General features: G+C 40.7%; 2 protein-coding genes across 3 annotated transcripts in view; one reads left to right on the top strand and one right to left on the bottom strand.

Annotated features, from left to right (window-relative positions):
- SLC15A4 (solute carrier family 15 member 4) overlaps positions 1–12,006 on the top strand; it is a 30,882-nt gene extending 18,876 nt beyond the window's left edge. Inside the window, exons 6-8 of one of the 2 annotated variants that reach the window (XM_009474505.2) lie at positions 1,507–1,662; positions 7,078–7,236; positions 10,618–12,006. In XM_009474505.2, the coding sequence (XP_009472780.2) occupies positions 1,507–1,662; positions 7,078–7,236; positions 10,618–10,766 (464 nt within the window). In that variant the 3' untranslated portion in view covers positions 10,767–12,006. Of the gene's footprint in view, positions 1–1,506; positions 1,663–6,502; positions 6,638–7,077; positions 7,237–10,617 lie in introns of those variants that run through there. The other variant, XM_087754377.1, reaches the window with a different exon arrangement.
- GLT1D1 (glycosyltransferase 1 domain containing 1) overlaps positions 1–26,499 on the bottom strand; it is a 134,228-nt gene that overhangs the window by 87,711 nt on the left and 20,018 nt on the right. The window lies entirely within an intron of this gene.

Genomic DNA, 26,499 nt, shown 5'->3' with positions numbered 1-26,499 from the left:
GTCTGGTTTTCAGAGCTCTGGCTCTTAACTCCCTCATGATGACATGCAATGTTATTCTTAAGCATATGATTTCTAGAACTTCTTGTTTAGTTATGGCCTTGCCTACAGACTATATATAGGGACTACAGGGAGCTTTCCTCATGCTTTCTTCCCAGCTTGGGGTTCTTGTCATGACCAGGACTAGTAAGAAACTGCATGTCGTGGTGTGAGGTGGTTTTGGCGAACATCAGTCATTTCCCTTGGAACACTGTCACTTAGCAGAGAGATGGATATCTGGTTGGCCCCCTCAAGGTTTGTATGTCACAGATTTGGGAAGAAACAGGAGAACAGATATTATATTGTGCATTAGAAATTGCTTGTGCTTTTTTATATAAAAAGTGCTGTCAATAACTTCAGTCAACATCATATTAAATGTCCATGTCATCCTTTGGCTGCCTCTAGGAAAGAAAAAGCTAAAAGTGAGGAAGCAGATCTAATCACTTGTACATGGTATGATATCCATGAAGCATCACATCTGTCACCTAAGCCTCATACAATTTTTTTGTAACAGGAGTGATATTTTGTGCCCCAAGATTAGGTCAGATCTTGGCTCAATAAGTAGAAAAAGACTGGAACTGACAGGCACTAAATGGGAGGCCATGTGTGTGTAACACGTGTTATAGGAAGTAATGTCATTGACTCAGCCGTGCTCCTCTGAATTGGTGATGAATAAATCCACCTTATTTCCAAGGATATTGAGGGTTCTTTTATAGAGGTCCTTTCTGGGTGAAACAGGCAGTTTTATTAACTATGAGCTATTCTGTGCATTTTATGTAACAGTGAGGCAAATCCTTTCATCCGGGCAACTTCAACAAAAACCCAACAGCATTATTTGATACTCACTTTCTACTCTAAACTGTTGTGTTGAGCAAGCTAAAAATTGTTATATTTTACACTATCATGTCTATTTTTCATTGTCCACGAAGTGCTTTCTGTGCAGTATACTGCTTGTAAATCAAGCTCTAATGAGCTTTTGGGTCTCTTGGGATGATAAGTGTCATATAAATGCTATGATCATATTCATAGAGGGTTTTCATATTTCTACAGGACTAGTGTAGCCATTTCAATAAGCAAAATGGCTTCTAATTTATTAATACTATGGTGGCAGATGCAATGGTTCAACACTGCAAATAGTAGTTTGTGAAAATGAGACTGTCTTTAAAAAAAACCAACATAGTTTGTATGAGAAAGCTCTCAGCTAATCCATCTGGAAAAGAGTTAAGTATTTGTATAATTGTTGCTACTGAATAAGAATATGATCACTAATTCTATGGCGGAAGAACTGTATGTCTTGAAATAACAATAGCAAAAGTAGTCTGAAATGCCTTATGTTAGGAAATAAGGGAATACATATTCCTGTTTTATAGTTTGTAATTGCAATGCAGGGCTGAATCCTGATTTAATTCTTAACATGAAGAAACAGTGTTTGCATCTTAGGTCAATCTTTTTCCCCCCTCCTCCATGCAGGAATTCTGGAAAGCAACAGACTGAAAATTGTAAAGGTTAAAACAATTAATCAGACAATTGGAAATGTTACATACCATGCTGCAGATATGCCAATATGGTGGCAGATTCCTCAATATGTGCTGATTGGATTCAGTGAAATATTTGCAAGTATAGCAGGTAAGAGTCTTTGTGTGTTTTAAATCTGCTTTCATATCTATCATAAATGATGGATTCTTAGAAAATAAATACTTACTTCTCAAATCATTATAAATAAGCTCTAATGTTCCCAAATAAAATATTATACAATATAACGTAATACAAGTGGCAAAGCACACAATTGTCTTTCACATTTGAAAATTGGCTATATAAGGACATGTTTGCAAGACTGACTTTTAAGCAGACCAACACTGAAATATTTGCGTGTCATCCAGTTAGCATTGGATATTTGCAATCCCTAATGGAAAACAATATACTCTTTCAATATTGTATTTTTAAAGAATAGTTTTAGTGCAGTATTGTTTCTTCTGAATCTTCCTCTGTGTTGCAAATAAAATTTGTGCTTTGTAATTTTTTTGGCTTGAAAACTGAGATCACGGTTTAGACAGTCAATTAGTAAGTGGAAACACCTTTCTGAGGGAAAAAGGAAGAAATAAACCATCTTTAGATTTATCAGCAGTTTGGATTCATGTTACTTGAGTTTTTACATCTCTGAAATAAGAAAAGTTATGTGACACTCAATCTAAACTAGTTTTTTTGTGAATATTAATAATGAAGTAGCTATTTTTTATACAGCTTTATCTGCTTTATTTATAGATCAGTTTTTCTATAGTTGTTGTAGTACTTCAGTGTGATACTAGGCAAATGAACACTGTTCAAATCTTGCCTTTCTTGAACAAATGCAAGAGATCTTAAATTTCTTAATACTGTTCTGTGTGATGTAGTGGACGGCTGTGTGATCATACTGATTTTTAAGCTGAAGGTGAAGTGGGAGGAGAGGGTGAATAGGACTATAAAATCTTATTTGCTGGTCTGTTTCATATACATGCAGGGCTCATTAGCAGGAAGAACGCACAGGCAATCTCTCTGTGGTCACTGTGGTAGGGCTAACACTGGTTTACTATGATTAAACAAGTGAAATGCTACTGTGAATCTCTTAGCACAGTGTTTACCCATCTAGTGCTGGGGAGCAACGCTTAGTTACCGGTAACAGAAACCTTTCCTGATGTAGAAGTAGCTATTCTGATACTACTTCAACAGAATTGCAGAGCTACCTGATGTAACATATTGGAACTCGTCCAGTGACTTGATTTAAAAATCATTTAGTATTTGCTTAACTATAGTTACCTATTTGTGTGCTGAACTACTGTTTTGGATTATTGAACTTTGAAGATTATCCATTCAAACTGGCATTACATATAGCTCTTTTTCTTCGATTCCTTATGACAGAATTTCCTGGTTTCATTTCCCCTGTAGGAGGTTACTTTCTTTCCCCACGCTGGGCAAGCACAGTGGGTTAAAATGAGATTCTCTAATTCTGCAAGACGTTGCTGGCGGTAGCCCCAGCTGTCACATGGCCCATTTGTTCCCCTCTTAGTGGAACAGAGAACTGCGACTCCATTGGGCTTCTGGTTACGTGTGTTCTACTGGCATCACAGTTATTAGGAAATAAAACAAGGTGGTTGGATTGCTTGGCAAGTAGAAAATGTGGGGCTTGTTTTTTTTTTCCTATCTATCTGCTCATTTGCTCTAAGCTTTTCTTCCAGCTGTCTGGCCTTGGATTTGATGTGACTGGAAGAATTAGACATATCCATCACGTATTAAATTCTACTTTAGTTGTTTAGTATGTTGGAGGAATTCTTTTTAGATATAGCTTTGTCTTGTGTGTATTTGTAGTTTTGCGATATGCATTCAAATGCACCACTAGTGTACCCTTTCCTTCCTGGTGGATGGTCGGTTGATGTCTCACAGCAGGTTGTTGTTGGGAGTGTCCCATTTGCAATGTGAGTGCAGGGTCCTCCAACAAACAGTTAGCTCTATGCATGCATGGCATGTACCTGGGAACCAGCACCTAGCACAAACTCTTGTGACAGTGAGCACAAGATTTGGACAGAAGGCCCTACTGGATCGCACCAGCTGAAATCCTAGTTCTTCTCTTTTATACTGCAGCAGTCAGTAGTGCAGATGCACCTGCAAGTGCCGAATGGCTGAAGGTCTGAGGTCATTGTCTGATATCTGATAAGGGTCCCATTCCTGGTTCCTCGTGTGGTGTCCCCCCCAGTGATGTATAGGCAAGTCCTTGAATTAATTTGCTTCCATAAACAACGAGTAAGATGTGGGGAGAGTTCTTTATCTTTAAAGCACACTAAGACCCAAGATGCTAAACACTTTAGATTTTACATACTTAAATGGAAAGTATGCTTTAGCAGTGCAATCAATAGGTACGCTTTGCTAGACGATGTATCTGCATAGTCATCGCTGTCCTATATTACAGTACGTTTCATTATGTGTGAACAGTAGCCGTCACAAATCCTAACACAAAAATCTCAAGATGGGAGTCTTGCTTAATGGAGTTACTTATTAAAAATAAGGCTGTATTTAGCATTTTTATCAAGAGTAAAATTAATTACTTACCGTTAGTTACAACTTTAGGAATTGTGCCAATTAAATCTGAACTCAGATAACAGATGACTTATCAGAAATGCAAGTGTTCATGCAAAAATAAATAAATTTCTTCCCTCTTACACATTCTTGTTTCTTTGTCAGTCACTGTTACTACTTTATAGGTGTTCACAAGGAAAAAATAAGAAACCTATCTGCAGCTTGTAGAAAGGTCAAGGACTTGATGCATTCCCTGTTTGTTGAACTCCAAACTGAGGGTTGGTTTTTTCAACTGCTTTAGTGGACTTCGTCATGAGAAGTCAAGTCTTTAAGACTTACACTATTCTTATTGAATACCCTGCTGTTCTGCACTTGCTGGGTCTGTACCAACAGCTTTATGACTTCAAAAATTGTTGGTCAATGTTAGGAAAAACACAAATGCTTCTCTTTCTTTGAACCAGAAATTCTATGCAGATCTTAATTGCTTTGTGTACTACACTTTCATTTGATCTGTTTTACAAAGCTTTTTATCCTGCCTTCTAATTGTTATCTAAACAGAATTTGTAGTATCTTTAAGAAGTCCTCTCAAGACTTAGTAGAGTATACTTTACCAATTTGATATTAAAAGTTGATACAGGCATCTATTGTGCTATAAAATTCAGCTTTAAAATAAGCAAAGTGTTAATGGTTACAAAACTGTAGTGATTTGGAAATGTTTGTTGTGAACAAAAAGAGGCTAAATATCGTAAGAGCAGAAGCATAAGGGTTTTTTTGTTTTGTTTACTGTAAAGCTAAGCATATTCTTATTAAGCCACATTAGTTACACTTGAGGTACCTTTACAAAGATGACACACATTGCATTAATCTTTTGTATTATTCTGTCAATCCTCTTAAAGCGCCCTTATTTAACTGGGAATCATAATCTCACATGACAACACCAAGTAGAGGGTTTAATTTCAAAACTGCTTGTTTGAGGTAGCATGAAATTGTTATCAATGGCTGCTAGCAGGCAAAAATACATCTGAAGGCAAAGAAAAGATTTTACATTCTTTATGCCGGATTAAATATTAGGGTTGCTGGAAACATTCAAGTTTAGAAACGCGCCTTATTTTGTTGCAAAAAGTGCATAGTGTTACACCCATTCTGGTTTTTGTTTTGAGTCTTAAGATCCTTTTCCAGCAGTTAACGCTTGCAACCAGTATATCTGCAAAATGAACAAGAGAAGAAATGGGCCAGATCCTTTCATGTGATACACTTGAGCTTAACTTGTGCGGAACGTACAAAAGCCTGCTGACCAAAATGTGACCGATACTCTGGAGACTTGTGGCAGCTATGACAACTTAACAAGAGGTTAAAAAACAAGCTACTGTATCCTGAGAGTGGTCTATGTTTTTTTTTCTTTAAGCGAGACTGGCCAGATAAGTACTCCTGGAAAAAATCTGAATTGTTATATTAGTGGCAAAGCCTAGGAAAAAAAAATTGAGTTTTTAATGCTCAAAATAAATAAAATTTCACCCCCACCCTCCTTCCCCGTTTGCAGATGTCTCTCCATCTCTGTAGTGATTCTGTTGTTACAGTTTGAATTTACAGGAACCCACACAGCTGAGTTGCATGAAGAATGTTTCAGTTCCCTTTTAGAGTCACAGACAGGTTGCTGTTGGCCCGTTTTAACGTGTTTTATAAAGGAAAAGAGCAGCAGTGTGTTGGCTATCAGAGATTTCTCAGGTGGCAGTGCAGAATGCTGTTAGATCAGTGAGAACATACCGTTCTGTTTCTTTCACAAGATGAATAAAGTTCCTCCCTCACAACAGGCAAACTGACCTATCTGCCTGGCTTGAAGTGTTAAGCCTTTTCTTGAAAAGAAATGCCAGTGTATTTCTATTAAACTCCGTCCGGAGTAGCAAAAGTCAAATACCAGTAACGGTGAAAATAATGCATGCCTTTATTATGCAAGACGTAAGATTTGTGCCATTTTCAGGTCTATAATGCGGTCTTTGCCAAGAAAAATGTTAGATGAGGTAGCATTAATTTTCGGTATGCAGCAGACTGTTTTGAAACAAGCATTTCACCTGTCAGAGAAAAAGCTCTGCAAAGAATGTATTTGACTGTCTCTTGTGAATAATCCCATTTGATTTTTGACAGGATTATTATTCTAAAATGGAGAGTTAATCATGGGCATTAGTCTTTGCAAGGCAGAACCTAACCCAGTGTGTTCTGTTGGTACTAAAATTCAGTAGCACAGATTTTCAGATTGATGTCACTGGTATTTTTTCCTTGATTTTATTGGTTGAAATTTGAGTCAGGATAGTTTAAAGTTGAAGACCCATTTCTACACGCCTTAAAAAGAAGAGGCCAGCAAGCAATGAGCTCGGAGAATTCTGGATCAAAATTAAATTAAAACTAATTCCTGCCTTTCCAGCTACAATTAATTTCTCCGTCTGCACATTCAGAGATACAGACACTGAGTCTGTGAGGAATAAATGTTCATGGTCAATGCAAGAGTGACCTTCAGTTCCCGAGTACTTCGTTGTTGGCAGGGAATGCTGTGTGCTTTGTAAGTACTGCACAACAGATAGATAGGTAATGTAGAAACAAGTGAAATGGGGAACATGGAACGTGCCAGGTTAGAGTTAGTTTAAGTAATTTCTTTGAGGATCATTTTAGACAGAAAGATGAATATGCTGCCTCAGAAGATTTCTTGATTTTACACACGTAATAGTACTAAGATCGAAGTGCGTGTTTCAAATGTTGTCCATTGAATGGGTTGATATATTGATGACCTTTGACAGGGTTCATAAAGCAATGAGAGAGAACTGGGAACTGATAGGGGTTCACTACCTCAATTCCCTGTCTCCTGAAATCCAAGGCTAGTTTTAGGTCTTTAACGTACCAGAAGTAGTATACATCTGTAACTTCTAAAGCACTAAACTAGAATGAACTGCTATTGTTTCTTAGATCTTCCAATAGCTTTTTTTTTTTTATCTTTTAATACAGGTCTAGAATTTGCATATTCAGCTGCTCCCAAATCTATGCAAAGTGCTATTATGGGGCTGTTTTTTTTCTTTTCGGGGATTGGATCATTTGTTGGCTCTGGATTGTTGGCACTAGTGTCTATTAAAGAAATTGGCTGGATGAGTAATCACACGGATTTTGGTAAGTTATTTTCAGTGTATTCACAGTCTATAAAGTAGAAGGCTTCCCTCAGAAGCAGTTAAGCATCAAGTATGTGGAACTGTTGGGTCTTAGCACAGTTGTTATTTTAAAAATATAAATTTGTCTGCTGTTTTGTTAAAGACCATGTTTCATCTTGCATATAAGTATGAAGTAATGCGCCTATGCAAAATGATACATTGCCCCCATGGGAAACACACATGTAGTGTTTTGCCTCCGTAAAGCCTGTCGATTACCTGCTCAGCTGTTACTGCATTTCATCACTAGAAATTACATATAAATTTTTGTATTTTAGTAAAAAATATTTAAATTATGTGTGGAAGAAGAGTATATTTGGTATAAAGTACTAAAATTACTTTCTGCGGTTATGGGGAGTAAAATGTACCCATCTCTCTCTTAGTGATTATTCAGCTTCCTAGTTTCAAGACACTTCATCGAAATTACCACAAGTTAAATTTGCATTTCTGCCTGCTATCTATTTATACTCTTTGAAAGTCCGACTTATCATCTGCTTTGTATTGCCAGTTGAAGTTAAAAATAATTATTGGCACCAGTAGGTGGCACCTTGGGAATTCCAGAAAATCACACCGTCATCAATGGGCTAATTAGTTCCAACAGAAGGAGTCTGAGAAGTTCTTAAAACGTATGCTAGACCTACTGTGTGTACATGGCTTAAAAGTGCAGCCTAAACTTACTTTAAATTTGGTATGAGAGAATTTGCCATTTAAGCTTTATTTGCATGCTACCAAAAAGTAATGTTGTCTGGAACAGTACATATGCCACAAGTTGTCATCTTTGGTTTATAAGTTGTTCTTTAAAAAAAATGCAAAAGATGACGAGTAGCCTTAACTTTATGGCAGTGTCCTCACCAAATCAAAGTTTAATCCCACTGAGATTTTTTTCCTCCAGTCAATTTCAAAATTAGAAAAGCATCTTCTTCTGCAATTCTGTATAGATAATTCAGCTGATAAGGGCTCAATAGGAGGATAATAATTTCATACAAATTAACATAGGTGATATTTGATGGTGCTTTTTTAGCCTCTTGCCTTTGTTTTCTGAAGCAGCCTAAGAGAAGACAGTGCCTAATATTGTCTCTGTAAAATATTTAGGTTGTGCTAAATATACCCAGAGTTGGCTAGAACTGGGAGATGTTACCTTTCATGACTCACTGGTCATCTGTTTTGAATAAGCTACTCAGCTCAGTGGATTGTCCTCTGGACAGCTGTCAGAACTGGATATTTCTACCTTTCTTGGTTCGAAGACTCGATATACAATCGAGCCTTCTCAGCAGCTATACGCTGCTCAAGGTTGAAGCGCTCAGTGGGTGATTTTGATTTGTAGCATCCATAGTAGCTACTGTTTTAACTGGTTATATCGGTAACTGTTTATAACTCGATTTTCATTTGGTATAACATTATTGAAAGTTATCAAAGTCACATCTGAAATTTACTTAGGTCTTCCAGGGTAGGAATTGTAAGGAGGAGTCTTTACGAATGAGTGACTTCTGAATTTTTCATTAGATGCTGTATAATAACTATAAGCACGTGCACCAAGTTTGCGCTATTTATGCTAACTCATGAGTATCATTTGAGGTAACTGACTGCCTCCAAAATCTACAGAGAAAATTCACTCTCTACTGGCACTTCTCTGTTGATTGCTGCCATTGAAATGACTGTTATTTCTCTGACAAAAACTGAGATTTCATGGGTTTAATATCCCATCTCATAAAGGATAATTACTGCTCTTTAAACACGTCTGCTCTTGAAATGGAGATTCACATGTATATTGTATTTTAAATGTCAAGGAAAGACTCCGTTTAATTTTATTGCATTTTATTATAAGTTCATTTAATTGAATCTTAAGTTTCAGTAATTAAAGTAATTTAATCTGAACATTTATAGGCATGCTGTACGAACAGCTTGTTAGGATCGATGTATACGTCACCATTTTTACTCTCTCTAACCTTTTTGATAATCACAATGGTCCAATTGGCTGTGGCTCATGTGGCATGTTGGAAATGAGCCACAATATATTGTTCGTGGAAGTACAGCAATAGTTAGTGCACGTTTCTTAATAGCGGAATAATGTTTTAGCAATGAGCTTTCTTAATTTAACATTATTTAATGTGGTACAAATCACTGATTTATAACAACTTTGAGGGAGTGTCAAAGGTGAATTGAACCAAAAAGAAACCATGTATGGTTTCATGAATTCTAAACTTTGTTCCAAAAGAAGGCTGAGAGAAAAATCTCAGTAATTGCTTTCTTTATATCTACAGAGTTGCCAAACTTTTTCCTTAATAGCGTTCACTTTTTGATTCTTTTTATTTTATCTTTGACTTAGCAGAGAAGGGAGGTACAAGCCTCCAGATGCAGAGAGACCATATAGCACTACGCAGGGCTGAGAAGGCTGCTGGAGAAGACTCTCTAGTATATATAGTACAAAAAAATCATACTTTTACCTGTTCCAATTAAGCTGTAAAGCATAAGAGACATTCTTTTTTTTTCCTTGACAAAAGCCACTGTACTGAAATACACTTCACTGTATTCTCCAGGCTCCTTAAAAGCATATCGAGTGAAGATGCTAAGGGCGTTAAGTTAATAGCCTGTATGAGCGTAGCTTTGCTTCCATCTTGAACGCTGCCTTTCACTGGGCGCTGTTTCTGAACAGTTTACAGTCCAGGGCTTTATTTGCAGAACTTTCTTTTTTAAGTCCATTTAGTGGCGACAGCACAGGGATGTTTTCTTTTTTTGCTTTTGAAATGAGTTGTCTCCTCAAAAATTCATAAGTGATCTCTGTTACTTACATTACGAAGAAAGTAAATCATATATGAAAATGCACATTGACGTTTTTAGCTGTTTTATCTGAAGTCAGCAAAGCATTGCGATTTTGCAGTATAGAAACCAGACTTAAAAAAAGGGGGGCGGAAGAGGAAGAAAGGAAGATTATTCACCTATTAGCCTTTTATTAAAACTGTTTTGTCTCTCATGAAGCATGCCCACTGCTATATGTGTGTAGTCTTTGTTTGCACAAAGTTGTGACAGTGGTAGGAGGAGCTTTCAGCATTTTTTTCAATGTAAGAAATCATGCAGTAACAGCGTATCAGCCTCTTCAGGGACATTACTTGGTTTAAGGCATTGAAGCACAAAAGAAAGCAATCCTTGTACTGTGTGCATCTTCCTCAGAAGAATCTTTTGCTCTGGATAATTAAAAACAAAACTATGCTGTCGGATAGAAATGTGATTTGGTTTGGTTTTGTCCATGTTTTGCTGAAGAATCTTCACTGCTTAAGCTTGAAGGGATTGACATTGTTATTTGTATGTTGTTTATTAATGGGTTTTTTCCCTCCCCAATTCTTTCTAGGTAATATTAATGGCTGCCAACTAAACTATTATTTTTTTTTGCTGGCTGCTATCCAAGGAGCAACCCTCTTGCTTTTCCTTATTGTTTCTGTGAAATATGATCATCAAAAAGCGAAGATTAATGAAGTGGCTGCCAATGGGAGGATCTGATATCTCTTACAGAGCAGACTTTATTACAGCAGCACACAACGAAGTGGCAGTGCACCCTGAGTCTGCGAGATCTTACGCTTTCTCCAGTGAGACTCTTACTAGACTTGCATGTCACAAGAGTTCTCGCCCCTGCCCCCTCTCGTGTAACGTAGGTAAGTGCCTTATGTTGGCGGGGCTCATTTCTTGCACTACGTCCTGGCGGAGGACAAACACAAATCTTGGAAGTGTATTAACTCTAGGCATTCAAGTTGCTCTTTGTTAATCGTGAGATGTTTACTTAACTCTTGAAAGTTGGGACACTTACACTTGGAAATTGAGTATAATGAGTCACATGTGACATGGATTGTTCCTGACTGAAAAACTCTGCTTAGTGAAGAACAGTGGATCTAGAGAAACACTCAACAGTCTCAAGCCTACATTGAGGACACCGGAAAAAACATTCTACAGAAACCTCAAGTAGTGGTTACAAGAATAAATTTTCAATCCTAAGAGTCATTTTCGGGGGAGAAACAGGGACAAATTAAACTGCAGATCAGCTGAGATTAAAAAGAAACGTAGTTTTATAATTGACCTTTCGCTGGCAGTGTCTCCAGGATTTTAGTCCAACCTTGCAGTCAAGAGTATCCAATACCGAAGACTGCATTGTATGCCACAGTAGCTTGTCATATAGCTGCTGTAAGTTTTGGTGCACAATAAACACTTGTTGGGACTGAAGTGGTTTTACTTTAGAAATGTTTTTATTTTTGAATCTGCATTAGATGCGTTAGGGCAATATGGAAACGTACATCTTTTGACAAAGCACTGTTCAGTCTAACGCTGTTACTTCCCTGAGAAATATTCTAAATATTTGCAGAAAGAAAACTGAGATTGAGTTCTCAGAAGATGAATGCGCAATAACAATTTAGAATCCTTTCAGCCGGTTCCTTCAGTCTTGTGTCTTACTTCTAGCTAACATGCTACAGGGTTTGTATCTTTCAGCAACACATTCCTATAGCAGAGCAAATGGGTTTATGTCCAGCCTCTTCAATTTTAATGATTCTAACAATTGTACTTAAGATTGTGCGCAGACTGGTATGGAAGATGCAAGGAATCATGCAGGAAGAAAATAAAAACTCAACTTTTTATGTGTTGAATTTTTATAGTTTCCTTTGTCTGCATTTATGTTGTTAAAAGGTCCTTCTTTTGTACATGGACATCTTTTTGATGAGTTTACAAAATAAAATCAACTTCTGTGCTGTGAGTTTTGACCCTTTGTTTCTAGGTGAATAAAATTATACAAGTGTTTTGTTCCTTAGCCTTTAATTCCTAAATATACATTGGAATCCTATTAGATTTCTACACGTACACTGGCATCCTGTTATAGTTTTGTCAGATAATACAGCAGTATGCAAGCTGTCCTGTCTTTGCCAAGGTAAGTCAGTGGAGATGCTTCAGCTATTGCATCACTTAGTATGATTTAGAATTGGAATAACTAAGGAAAATAAGTAAGCGACATCTCATATGAGGAGAAGCTAGTTTCCTTTTCTAACTTTGTTTTAAAAGCTCCACATGCTATGTTTCTGGAATATCCCATTTACCACCAGCTAAAAAGACCTAATATTAAGATGGTATAAGCTGCATAAGGACCATATAGAGACCAAAGAATTTCTTTCTTGAACATACACTGGTTTAGTCACGGACTTCTGACATGGGGATGAATCTGGAGCGTTTCCTGTTTGTTTCATTAATTTCCAAAGCATATATAATCACAGGAGAGAACTGGGTTGTGCCCGCTGAGTAGTATTCTGCTAGATTTATGAAGATTTGCTTTTAGAAGTGTTCCTTCTTCTGAAGGACTAGTACTGTTCTCAGAACCTCCGAGACAAGTGTTGCTTCTGGTGTGAGATGTCATCAGCTTGGGTGTCTGTATACTTATCCCTTTTCCAGTAAGTGAACATAATTAATGTAACTATTTTTTCCCGAAGATCTAAAACTTTTCAACAGTGTTCATAAACTTCCCGCCTGATTACGGGTCTGCCGATTATAGTTAAAACTGAGTTTAACGAAGAATGGAAAGTAATCTGCAGATTACCAACGAAACTAGGTGTCTAACAGAACTGTGACAGTCTGTGTAGGCAAGCGTTAGTGAAACTATTATTTAAGGAAAAATACGATCAATAAATACTAGGTTAGCCTACTCAATATTTAAGCAAATGTCTTTTACCCTGTTAGAAGCATACAGTAAGTGTCTGCATGTTTCTGTAGGGCTGGGATGGTTTTAACTCTCTGGAGATGAGACTGAACATGCAATCAGTTGTATAATTTAATTTTTATTTGGACTGACTTGGCTGAGCTCCAGGCACAAGTAATTATGACCATTTATGAAGATTAATCTGACACTTCTCATCAAAGGGATAAGGCCTTTATGTGACTCAAAGGCTCAGCTGATTCTTCCTCCCCGTCTTATCTTTTAGTGTTTCCACTCCAGTCACAGAAAGACGACTAATCAATTAACTTTGTGACAGAGCACTGCACCTCATTAATGAAATACCTTGAAGTGTACAGTTTGAATTTAGTTACATTCGCTTCATAGATTGTTCCAGCGCAACAGAAGGACCTGACAGGAGTCACCCCAGTGGACGTTTCTAAGCCTCTGACTTTCGAGGTGTCTTAAATTCAAAGCACAACATTGAAAAGTAAGTACTCGTTCAACATGAGAGCGGGGATCTGATTGAAGTTCATTACTTTTACTCATAAAGGATTACAAAGAGAGTAAGCGTGTACCTTACAATGCCTGTGCAAGCTCTAATCTCATGTATGGGGAACAGCTGCCCAGGACCCTGTGTTTCATGTGGTGGATGCGTTGCTCATACAATTGCAGACCTTTCAAGAGTACAGCAAGACCGGTTTTCTCGTGCCTTTGTTTCTACAGTCTATACTGAATATCCCTCCTCAGAAAAGGGGAGTCTTTTTTTCATTTCTTCTGCTTGTATAAGCCTCCAGAGTCAGTTTAATTACAGTAGCTGAGGCATCCATCAGTCTTTCCCTTAAAAGTCTGTAGTCGACTCCATGAGTTGTTTTTGTTTTGTTTGTGTCTTTTTGGTTTTTTAACAGAAGTTGCTCAGGGCTGACACTTGTCAGAGGTTTCAGCTTAACAATAAACCTGTATTAAAAGATGCATGGAGTTCTTAACATTTTTTTTTTTTGTGTTTGAAATTGCTTTTTGAAAAATGTTATCCTAGTGATTTTGTTTATATGCAGGGCAAGTTATATGTTAGTGCAGAGGAGCCCTCTGGGCGAACAGATTACAGTGCTTTCCATTTGAGCAGTCAGTAGTTTGGGATGCAGATTCATCTCTGAGGAAGCAGAGAAGTTGCAGACCGCCACTCAGCGCCGCTGGTGGAACAGCGGACATACCGGAGAGCACGGTACCTGCTGGCCCCAGAGCAAGGAGGTAACTGCAGCGGAAGAACAGAGAAGAGAACTAAGGTCAGAAGCTATTAGAGGGTTAAGTATGTAAATAGACACTTTGCTCCAGGTAGCACTAAGTTCAGAATAGCAATGAACGGTGCTTTCAGTCAAGACTGCCCAGTGACAGTTAATATCATCTGGCTCTTGGCTGGTTTTTTATGTCATGTACACAATATGGTTTAATAGTCCTTTCCATCTTGGAATTAATTTTTCCATTACAGTATTCACAGCATAGATTTTGCTCTCTAAATCAGTGGAAAGAATAGTTGTCAAAACCTAGTTACATAGTAATTGGATCCACTTACTTACAGGGGTTTTCAAATGAGCCTTACTACGTGACTAGTAATCTCTAACCTACAGTCTGTTGGACTTAAAAGATCATAACGAAGGATGAAAAACATTACACTTTTACAAGCACGGAATTGGGAATTAATTACAATCCATCCCACTACTTTCATTCTGCCAGTGGCTGCAGTAATGCCTGAAAAAGGAGGTAAAATAACCCTAGCGCATTGAGGAATGATGGGAACAGAAAGAACTAGGAACTTTAAGTGGCTGCTTTATACCCTGAAGGATGAAAGCTTACTTTTCTTTCCATTCTTTGATTAATTCCATACTCCATTATATGTATTTTTTTATCATCTTTCTTAAACATGCTTCCTTTATCAGGACGTTCTCCTACAGTGAATAAGTTCAAAATACATATCTTAACATTAACGGATGTCCTTTAGTGGAAGGGATGTCTGTGCTCAGCTGAGCTGTGACTGCGATTTACGCAGACAGTCCTGAGCTAGCTAGGTAGCGACTGGAAGCACTACAGGGCAGGTTGGTACGGATGATCCTTGGCTGGCTCTGCTGCTTCAGAGGTAGGTGTCATCGGTGTCCACCAGCAGTCTGAGTTAGACCTAGTCCCCACAAATCGCAGGCACATCGAGACTGCAGCGCAGACATACTCCAATCCTGTATTCCTCCTTCGGTGCACAGCTACCATACAGCGTTTTACTGATAAGGCTTCTCATCCCCCTTACTAGGAAGTGTTAGTCAGTAATGAGATTTAGTGATACCACAGAGCCTATAAATCACTTTTGACAGGGAATAGAACACTTTAATGAACAAGGGAAAACAAGGTAAATATTGCTTAGGCTTTTGAAGATGGAACTTCAAACAGATAACATGCTTTCTGAGAGCTGCGAAACACACTTGACTATCTCTGCCCATCTAAAGCTGTACATCACAATCTGTCCCTATCTATCCCATCACCTTTTCAAGAGCAGTTTCCTCCTGGCTCTGAACTCTCAGGAGACCCTAAGGTCTTGAATTGTTCTGTCTGCTGTAGCTATGGAAACTGGGTAATACTGTGTATCAACACAAAACGACTATAGCATATTTAAGTAATAAAAACTATTAACTTGATCATAATGACAAATGGCTGTACTGTCAGGCAAGATGCTATAAACTACTAGTCTGCAAACTAAACATCTGTGAAGAGCAGTGTTCTGCTCAGAGTTGGGATGAAGGGGCTGGAGGGAGAAGATGCTAAGGGCTGGTGTATAGCTCCAAGTTTTAGGCAGATTGCTGTGCAGATGCTGCAATAATTAAAATGCGGGGAAGGGTTCCCATTAATTAATTTCACATTTTAGAACTTTGTCAAAGTGATCCAGAGTTAAAGCGCAACTTCCTAATGTTGCCTGGCAAATTAAATATCCTGCACAGGAAAATCTGGATTAAGTTCCTAGAGTGAAATAATTAAGATGACACGTTGGCAGACTTTGAAGTGAGTTTTCATCCCGCCCGTAGCTAGGCAGAGGATAACGCAATTGCAGTAATTCTGGAGCCAAGGAACATAAGTGAGATCCTAGTGACGCCTGCGAAGTGCAACTTTACATTTAAATTCTGGTTCTTTCCTTTGAGAGATGTCCCAAGCATTTGATAAGCTCTGTCCCCTCGGTTCCTGAGGCACTGCCGCCTCTGGGGAGGAGGGTGATAGATAGAAAATGGAAAGCCGTCAGTCAAAGGACGGCGTAAAGCAGGTGTACAGATGCACACCTTCATGCGACGTTACAACAGATACGACACTTCTCTTTCTAGCTTTGTCCATACGTCTGGGGGAAGTGCTTTTTTTCTGTCACATTAAGAAATTGTCTGGAGGCTGGGGATGACTGCAGAGCGCTGGCTTGGCTATCTTATTTGGAGGTTTAAAAAGTAAAGCTATGCTAATAAAGCATTTCTAATAGTGAAGTTATCTATTTTCTCTGTTGTTTTTTTCCCCTTTCATTCCAGTGTAACACACTGTCAGTGAAGTACTCCTTGACAGCTTGATGACTCAGTATAATTTCACACTAACAGTTATACCCCAACATTGAGCTCTTGGCTGGATAAACGTGAGTGCCCTCGCTGACTTCAGCAAATTCCTGTATTGCTCTTACGTTAAACATCAGGAATTTTTCTGCTTCTTTCTTAAGACATTACTGATTGATAACCTCCATACCATCTAAATACCTGTCAGCTCATCGCAAATTAAAAGAAATGTGGTTTTTGGTAGGTATCCCAAAATTTCCTAGGTTTTTAATGCAGAATTTAGTATCGTATTACATGTCACCGATGGAGGGAATTCAATTAACTGTTACTTTACAAAAATCATTGGCAGTGGTCATTTTTGTTGTTTCTGCTGCCTCTGCCCACCAGCTGGCGCAGACCTCAGCAGCGGTGCAGTGCTACGGCAGACGGTTTATGACGAGAGGTGATAGTCTGGGTTTGAGCCTAGAGTTCCTGGGGTAAGAGAGGGAATGTGCTCTTCCCCTCCTCTTCCAAGTAATTAACGAAATGGACAAGTGATCCTCGGGGGGGGCTCTGTTTCTAGGTTTAGGTGGAACAAGACCTGAGGGATGGGACCATGTCATCTGGGCTCACTGCAGACAAACGCTTTCAACTTCTATGGCATCTTGTGCAAATGTGTCTTGAGATGTCTGTCTTGAGGCATACAAGCCTGAAGAAGACATTTCAAAAGGTTGAATTTCTGAAGGTCTGAAACCCTGCAGACGAGCCTGGATGAAATAGGCTGGTTGTGTATTTCATCTGTTCGGCATAAAAAAGAACCTTCTAGTTGCTGCAACCTGCAATTTAAGAGTTGACAAATTTCATCTTGATTCTTCCAGAAAGGAATTAAAAACAACCCAAGTGTTTCTACTTAAAAGCCTGAAGGACTAAAGGGAGGCAGATGATTACTCTCAAACAGCAGACATTTCACCTCAAAGGCATAACTCAGAAACATGAACCAGGTGTTCCTCTGCTTGTAAATACAGCACAAGCACTGTAAGAGGTAACTTACTTAAGATGGCAGCAAAAAAGTAGAATAAAAGCAGCAAAAGGGATCTCTGCTGTAACCCAAGCTTTTACAATGTCATATATATTTAAAAGGTGAGTAGCGTTAAAATGAATGAACTATTACTGCATCTTCTATTTTTTTCACTGTTGCTGCATGAAAATCCTATAGAGATACTTCCAGAGGGCTGTCAGAGCCGCACTGCAGAAGATGCGCAAATCACTGGCCATGCTTTGGTTTAGTTTAACATTGGTGCTAACAGATAATACAGATAATATTTGGGCTTTTTTTTTTTCCTACAGTTACAATGAGGTATAACCCGGTAGTGGTCACGTTACATGATTAGTTATATCTGCCTTCTCTCACTGCTGTAGATTACACAACCCCTTGTTATGGTAATTATTAGCGTACAGCCTGGCACAGATTATAAAAATAACTTTTATTCAAATACAAAACCTAAGATTTGTAAGTTAAGTAGTGATGGGAATCATGGGCCATTGGTCTACACCTCTGGTCTGTCTCATCCATCAAAGGTGAAGGTATTATGAAAAAACTAGTTAGGAGGTTGTTTGGACATGATGCTGCAGAAGGTCCCTACTGTGATTTAGCAGCAGATTTGAGCACAGTGCTCAAATACTAAGATCAATGCTTGAAGAGTTACTCTAAATCAGACTAGAAAAAAGAAGTAGAGGGAGTAGTCATAGAGTAAAGGTCTAAATATCTTATGTTGGGGATTGTCTACAATGGCAGATATCTAGGAACGCATCTAGAAGGTTAGTCTGTCAATAGCTGTCCTGTGTTAACTCCTCATATTGACACCTGTATGGACTACCAGTCTTACCAGTTTTAGCAGTTTTTATCTGGATTAATTTAAATGAGAAAAGCATTCATAGTACGAAGGAGAGCTTAGAGACACGTTTGAGTCCCCTCTGACAACTCGGTGGTCACCACCTCAGCCCCTGCTAATCACATGCAATTTTAATCTCCCAGTTGTGAGGCAACGTAACTGCACACGAGCCTTTCCCTCGTACTGCGCGTATCCTTTGCATTGCATCAGATCCCGCGGAGGGCAGGCTGAGAGCCCTCCTGCAACTACTGTCGAGCTCAACAGACATGTAATAACTTGTTTAAGTGCTGCAATTCAATCTTGTCTCTGAACCTAAAGGGTAAATGTACCAAGTCAGCACAGGCAAGCGATTACACCATAAAATAAGCAAAACTGTGAATTTTAAAGCATTTTTGCAGTGTAGAGGAGCCAAACATGCTAAAAGTCTAAAGAAGCACTTAAGTCCTGTTTCAACAGACTTTCAAACAAATCTCGGTAGTTTAACCTTTACAATTTTCCCCCTCTTTACTGTCTTATGGTAGCCTACGCTCCAGTTCCGTAGTGGTCTAATATCATTTACCACTATTAACTGAGCCCAGGAACAGGCGGTGGGTAAAGCCTGCCAGTGATGCTGTTACAGGTTTTCAAAAGTTTAATAATTTCAAAAATTATATTGTGCATGTCCACAATCCTCATCATTTCTAAATTCCAACTCATCAAATTTGATGGTCTCTAATGTTACGAAATTGTTCTACATGATACAAAACTGTCCAAATTCAAGTACTTATAAAAGCATGAAGTGCTACAATAATTTAAAATAGCTGTGTGCTTTGCAAAGCGCTCTCATATTGCTGGAACACTTCAAATATTTTTATAAGGATGTCAAACTGGAATGTGGTCAAATAGCCTTTTGAAGTAAAAGCAGAAGACATCAAAACACACTCCACAGAGTGAGAAAAGCACTTGGAGCATCTCGAAAAATAATAATTTCAGCTCACATCCAGCTTGCAGCTTTGTGAAGCAAAAGTCTGCACGCTGATGCAGTTAAAGGAAGAGATTTGTCCCTTATGGGTGTGTTCCAGAGTTTGGGTCCTGATCCTACAAACAAGCATTTGCTTCATTTTTAATAAGTAGGGGCACTTGTGCCCCCAAAGCCCAGCATGTTTTGTGGCTTCCCAGAGGCCGCCGTCCTCACCAGTTCTTTCAACAAGCCATGGAAAGTTGATGCTGGTGGGAGTTCACATTCACAGGCAGCATTATCTGACCAACACAGTGAACACAACTGAGCAGGGAAGCAGAAGTGCTCCCAGGCACTGAACAGCGCAGTCTGGCAGCTCCTTCTGCTGTAGTGAAGCAAAATATGACAAAATCTGCAGATTCTACATTGCCCCAATTCTTACAAATTTCCATACCCAAGACAGCAGCTGGCTGTCAATGGAAGCCTCTCTGCTCTTAGCCATCACCAAAATATGGGGTCTTACCTATGTACGTCCACACACATCGTGTGCCTGCCTGTGTGTACAGCAGAAAAGTTTTAAGAGGCTTTACCTGATTTCTCAGCAGTTAATATAGGCTGAATCCAGCAGCCCGATTTTCATGTTTCTTGGAAAAGATGGCTAATTTGGGGTTCAAAGTAGTTTTGTTTAGTTTTGCACATGAGTAAGGCTTGACAGGAACTGCCTTTAATTAAAATTGTGCTACTGCATCACTCAGGCCTACAGACTACGTAGTGGGAAAATACGCCATGATAACATCCTCCTTCAATTTCCTCTTTAATTTTTGCTACAATAGATGTATTTTCTTCTGCCTTCTGAAGAAGAGACTAATGCATCCCTGAAGTTAATAAAATGATATGGGGTCATTTTTATTGAAAGAAAGTTAAACATCTGCTGTGTCTATTACAGTATATTAAGCAATATTTTATTATTCTCACTGCCCTGACCTGATTCGTGTCCCTGGCAGGCGGAGAACCCCATTGTCTGCTTTTCATATACAGGTAGCAATTGAAAATGTGCCTATGAAATAAAATGTAGAGATGCAGGCCGGCTGCAGGTAAAAGCCGCCAAGGACAGGTGGTTTTAGTGGTCCCCAGCTGTCCTGCGTATGCCCACCCAGCTCACAAGCCCTCCCTTCTCCCCATTCTGTGAAAGGGCACATGGAAATTGCTTCAGGGGACATTGTGCCTTGCAAAGGCTGAGTGAACAGCAGTGTTGGAGAAGGGGACACAGCCCCCAGCCACTGCAAACAGCATCAGTGCTTTGACAGATGTGGTCTTAGCAATCCTCCACAGAGAGCAGCAGCACCGCGAACAAGGGGCATACCTTGGGAGTTTGCTTAGAATTTATTCCACCCCACTCGCAGAGATCAGCTAAGGGCTCACCAAGAAAGGCACTTATTACGCGTGTGCTAAGCATGATGCAAGCCTGGCAAGAGAGAGCATCTGGACGCAGAATGAGATCTGGGTAACGCTGCGCGGTGAGGCAGGGCACCGGGACAGGACTTGCCCACGCCTCTGCCAGAACGACGTGGGCTCCCGAGAGACCCACATGCCTGGGTGTTTAAAGCAAGTCTAGATTAACAGAGCACCAGACCTGCTCTTAGTCTTTTCCATCTCTAATAGGAGTAAGATGCTACTAGCTATTATGAATGAGAGGCACATCACATTGCTTTGAGTCTTCTTTTATACAATTCAGGTTTATGCAGTAGATGACAGATTCTTTGTTCAAAATGGCTTTTTGCAGGTGGGAAACAGACTGCCTGACTGCTCATGTACTTGAAAAGCAAAAGGTCTGCCCGGGGGGGGCGGTTATTACTGCTGAAACCCATCCAGATGTCAAACGCTAGACCATAAGGAGCAGAGGCACCATCTCAGTCCCAGGAGTTCAGCTTGCAGTCCCTCAGCTGTCTGCTGCAGCCAGAACTCTTGAGTTTCCCCAAGGTACGGGGTGGGGTGGGGGCAGTTTTGGGATGAGGAAGCTGTTTTGGGGTGGGGTTGGGGTTTTCTTTTTTTTGAATGTGGGAAATGAGGTAGGCTGGAGAAATACAGTGATTTGCTTTCCCTTAAGCTTTGTTGAAATTACAGCAGTTTTGGTAATGCTTCACATCTACTGTGGGGAAGCCCATGGGGGGAAGGAAGGCAGATGAACATTTTTAGTCATTTTTCATCCAGTTCTGATGGAGGCTGGAAGCTCAGGGACAGGCATGAAAGAAAAACACTTCACTTCATATTAACATTTCCTTATACCTACTTAAGAGCCCTGTATGTGCCAGCAAAAAACCCAAAACTAGAGCACCCGTGGGAAGAGAACACGAAAGCGATGTGAGCGTAGCCGGAGCTGTGCCCAAGTGCAGTTTACAGAGGGGAGGAAAAGCCTGGCTGAGGCATTTGCCCAGCTCTCAATATTTTATAGAGATGTTTGCCCCTAGCTGCCAGGATTTAAAATAGATTTGTTTATAGTGAACACAGTAAAGTGACTATCTACTGAGAGGCTGACAGTTACAATTAAGCCATCATTGTTGGCACGAGATGCAAATTAAAACAGACGGCAGGTTCAAATGGTATTAGAAAATGCCGATTCGTTGCACTACTGCTTTTTCTTTTGAATTCTGTTCACGTATGAACTGAGCTAAAGTAACACCTATTCAGGCCAACACCTTGTAATTTGGCACATCTGCCTTTGAACTCTGATTTCGTGTCGGCAGTGGCATTACTTCAAGCTCAGCTTCCCGCCCCTCAGCACCCCAGCAGCCAGTGCCCTGCGGGCCTTCACCAGGTGCAAGAGAGGTTCAACTCAGTGCCACCGATTCCCTGTCTGATTCCCTATCTCAGATTCCCTATCTGCTGAATCTGACCCTGATGCTGTGACCGAGCAGGCTGCTGCTTCAGAACCCTTATTGCTGTGCAGTAAAACCAGCCCGGGCTGCCGGCAGCTCTGCCCCGGCCATTGCTTCCAGGCCGTCGGAAGTGGCACTGAGGGATGAAGCCTTTCAGGACAGAAGTGAACCGTTGCCTTTTCCCCCATCCATCCCCTCTTTTGGGTTTGCCATGGTTGCTCACAATTAAAAGATGGCTCTCATCTATATTCTTTCCCAGAAATCAGCCTCTCTGCTAGTTCACCCTTTATTGCTGTGATACCTATAAAAACAAAACTGGCAAATGGTTCAGCTGTCTTTTGTGGTAAGTGGCATTGCTTCCCTGTTCCACAGCACTCGTCTTTCTGTAAGCCAAGTGTGCATCTAGAGAGAAATAAAAGACACTTCAGTTCAGGATTTCTGCTTGTTCAGTGCTCAGCACATTCCTGACTTGTCTATTAGGGATCTCCTCAAAACAATAATATCGCTGATGGAGGAGTCTCAAGCCTGACGCTGCATTTGAGACTGACCAAACCTACTGCTTTATTTGCATTTTGTCTTGTTTCCAGTTTAGCAGAACCCTACCTGTTGGAGTGACAGCGAGCGGCCTCATCTCCCTGTACCAGTGTGGGACAATGGCATAAAAGCTTGTGCTCAGCATAAACTGAATATTCCCCTTCTTCCCCCGATTCCCACTGCAGAATGGCCTCAACCTACTCACACACATCTTGCAGCTTCTCCATGATGGGCCGTTGAGCAATTCACCACTCAGCTCGACTGTAATTCAGAAAGTAACTATTTTCTCACTGCCTCTGTCTCAGCATCCCTGAAGCATTGCACAGCAGCCAGAGCCCAAGATGCAGCTGTACAGCGAGTTTCAGCAACATCCATTTCTTTATTTACTATCACAAGGCCTTTGTTCAGCCCAACTTTTTGCTCCCTTCTACTGTTGCGCTTGCTGTCACCATGGAAATAGCGCTGTAACTACAGAACTTAGTGACTTTGTGTTATTAGTGTGGATTGTGGAAGTCACTCCGCAACCCATCGAGAGGTTCACCTGTGAAGGCATGAAAACACAAGGTGTGGGGAGCCTGGCGGAGGGGCCCTCGCACCGCAGCATCGTCTGGAGGCCGCTGCTGCGCCGCGGGGGAGCGGGAGGCACGGGGAAGATCTCAATTCGATACCTGACATTACTTTTTCAAGGTCATATAACACGTCTGTGGCAATTATCTGTGCCTCAGCTCCCCCCATTTGTATAATGAGGGTAATGATTCTGATTTATCTGACGGGCATTTTGAGGCTCTCTCCAAATCATTAATGTGTTAATGCACCTTGACAGTCTTTGTTTTAAGGGATTAAACTAAGAATTAGAATAGAATCAACATCTTGTCAGATTCAAGACTTCTTCACATAAACTGTAATCACAGGCTTAGGTAATTATTGTGTTTCTTTTCCAAACGTGGCAAAATAAGAGACAAATAAATAATTAGCATAGCCACATGTGAAATTCTTCTAGCAATTAAAGCTTTTTTCATACCCCTGTTGGAAACCAAAGCCTAACCATGGACCACAGCACCTCACTAGCCACCAAAACCTCTTCTGTGCTCTCCTCTTATCCAAAACCAGAGTACAGAAATCTCTGCACTCTCCAGTCCACAGCTTACAACTGCACATTACACCATAGACGTTACGTACACTGGGCACCATCAGTTCTGCATCAGATGTGTCTCAGCCATGAGAATTTCAACATTCAGCTGCAAAAAGGCAAGACTAAGTATCTGGTACTAGAGTATTGTACGTTTTAGTAGATTAGAAATAGGGATAAGGCCATGGTGTGGCAACACACATGACTTTTTAGGATTTCCACGCCAAACAGCCAAGTCCAGAGCACACGTGCTCTGAATAACTTTGTTTGTGCCAGGGAATCCAGTCCAAAACCCTCCACGTAGCCCATGCATCAACAGTCCTCGGCCAGATTTGGTAGGGGGAAAAGCTTCCCCTCTGTGCACGAACGTAAGTCAAAGTCTGGCCTGGTGTTATCTTCTCCTGACACTCAGTATACTTTCCCCCTTGCGAATTGCATATTCAAGTTACCTTTCTGGCGCCGCTTCAGCACACCCTGTGCGATGATCTGCATTTGTGTCATTCGTCCCACTCAGCCACCAAGCCTATTACCACTAATGCACTCTGACGAGCCAGCCGTCAGGGAGAGCCGTGACTGTCATCCTGCTCACATTTAGCGCTCACCCTCCTGGCACGTTAACTGCCTTTTGAGCGTGCATGGATCCAGCTCCAAGCACTTAACTGGGTTAGGGGAGCCCACCTCTCCTGGTGGCAGCGATGGTGGTGTCTGCTGGCTTTTGCAGGGAGCGCTGTCTCTATTTTGGATGCTTCAGGCTCTCTAGAAAAAACAGCTATAGGACATCTTCTGGTTTTGTTTGTTTGTGGCAGGACTTTATTTGGACTTCAATCCTGCATGCTGTGAACACCTCTCATTTAAACACTTGGGGGAGCAGCACCCCACTTGTAGGTGGCCAGAACGGATCAACTGCCAGGAGAAGCGCAGCGTCTTCAGGGGCCTCCTGAACTGCTCCTGAGTAGTTCAGTCCTTCTCTCCTTGCCTTCTTTCAGTGATAAGGAAGGGATCCAGCTTTCCCTTAACAGTCATACTTAAATTACAGATTTGCACCGATTATGCTATCCTACCTATTCCATTTGCTATTCCATTCCCAGGGCCAAAACACCACTTTCTGCATGGCTGCACCATTCAATGAGCAAAGGCAGCTTCTGCTCCCAGGAGGAGACTTTCCAGGCTTCATGAAATTCAAGAAAATACTGAGTAAGATCACCGCTATCAGTCCACTATCTGTATATTAGGAAGCATTTGAAGGAAATATGTTCTCCCTCCCCCTAGCTGTTTCCACCTAAACCCTTCACTAACATCATAGTGAAATTTTCCAGCTGGGAAATCAAACTTCATTTTCCCCCAGGGCAGCTCAGGTGATAACTGCTTAGCCACTAGCAAACGTTATTATACCGAGAGGTATTCTCCTTTTGTTTTCCATCAAACTGATTTTCCAGCTCTCCTCTGTATCAGTCAATGCATTTGCTTCTCTATTTCTTGCTTGTCAGCTATGCTACGCTATGCTTCGCGTGAAGGTGTGAGAACCATGAAGCAAAGCTGAGTGCTGCTGTCACCTGAAGGGACACAGACAAGGCAAAAACTCATGGAACTAACACATGAAAATGCATGTGTTAAAATATTAAAAATCATCTGGGCTTTGGGTGTGCTTTCAGAGTTTATGGTCATCTAGAGGCAACAATGCATTAAATTGGAGAGCTATTTTATTGAATAATACTGGAAAGGTTGTTTGCAAAAAAAAAAAAAAATAAAGGTTGGGGGACTATTGAGCTCCACTGGTGGCACAAGTACAGTTCAGCCCATTCATTAACTCCCAGTATCCTGGAATCTCTAACTGATCCAATGCATACAAGTAAAGAGATAGATGAATGTTTTTCCCCAGTTAAAACAAAGCCTAGACTTCACCGACGCATACTCCACTTGCATCATTCATAGCCGTGACACTGCAACCACAGACTGTATCACAAGTAAAACAAAGACAAGCAGCCTGATTGGGGATGGTTGTGTAAATCTGGGGGTCACAGGATCCCATTTTGCTCCCTCCAAGAACCCCGGGTGGGCATGTTCCTGTCTCTGTCAGTTATCCCCCAGGGAACAGGGACAGACCTTCTCAAGTGGAGGCCTAAACTGCTCTCTTTTGGGAAGAAATTAAACATTCAAAAGGATCAGCCTACGCTCCTGCTAACACAAGGTCAGATCTTCTCTGCATTTCATCCTACCTATCACTGCTTTTGCTGCACTTAGAGGGGCAAGGCTCAAGAGCAGAAGCAAGGATATGAACATGGGGTAACCTAAGCTGGCAAGGAAAACCACGTATTAGCAGAGTACCACCGCCTCCAAGCAGGTAACAGGGCTTGGTTGGGCAGTTTGGCAAGACTCAGCTCCACGCCCAGCTTCAAGCCTAAGACTGGGAACAAAGGGTCCCGTTGTGCTTGACCTTGTACAAGCACGTAGCCTAATCGGTCCCTTTGCACCCAGACAGGCATGTCAGCACATCGCAGGTGAAGAACCCAAGGGGGTAAATAATCTGCCCAGATCACCAAGAAAGCCTGGAGGAAGATCAGCAATTCAAGTCAGCTCTCCTAGACCTCTGCTTAGCGCTCCCTGCCCTTCCTCCTCCCCCCGCACATCCCCAAGCCTA

This window comes from Nipponia nippon, unplaced genomic scaffold, assembly GCF_047370975.1.
Source record: "Nipponia nippon isolate SJK-2023a ecotype South Korea unplaced genomic scaffold, ASM4737097v1 scaffold_18, whole genome shotgun sequence".
In the NCBI taxonomy this organism is placed as follows: Eukaryota; Metazoa; Chordata; class Aves; order Pelecaniformes; family Threskiornithidae; genus Nipponia; species Nipponia nippon.
This window is presented reverse-complemented; position numbering and strand designations above follow the sequence as displayed.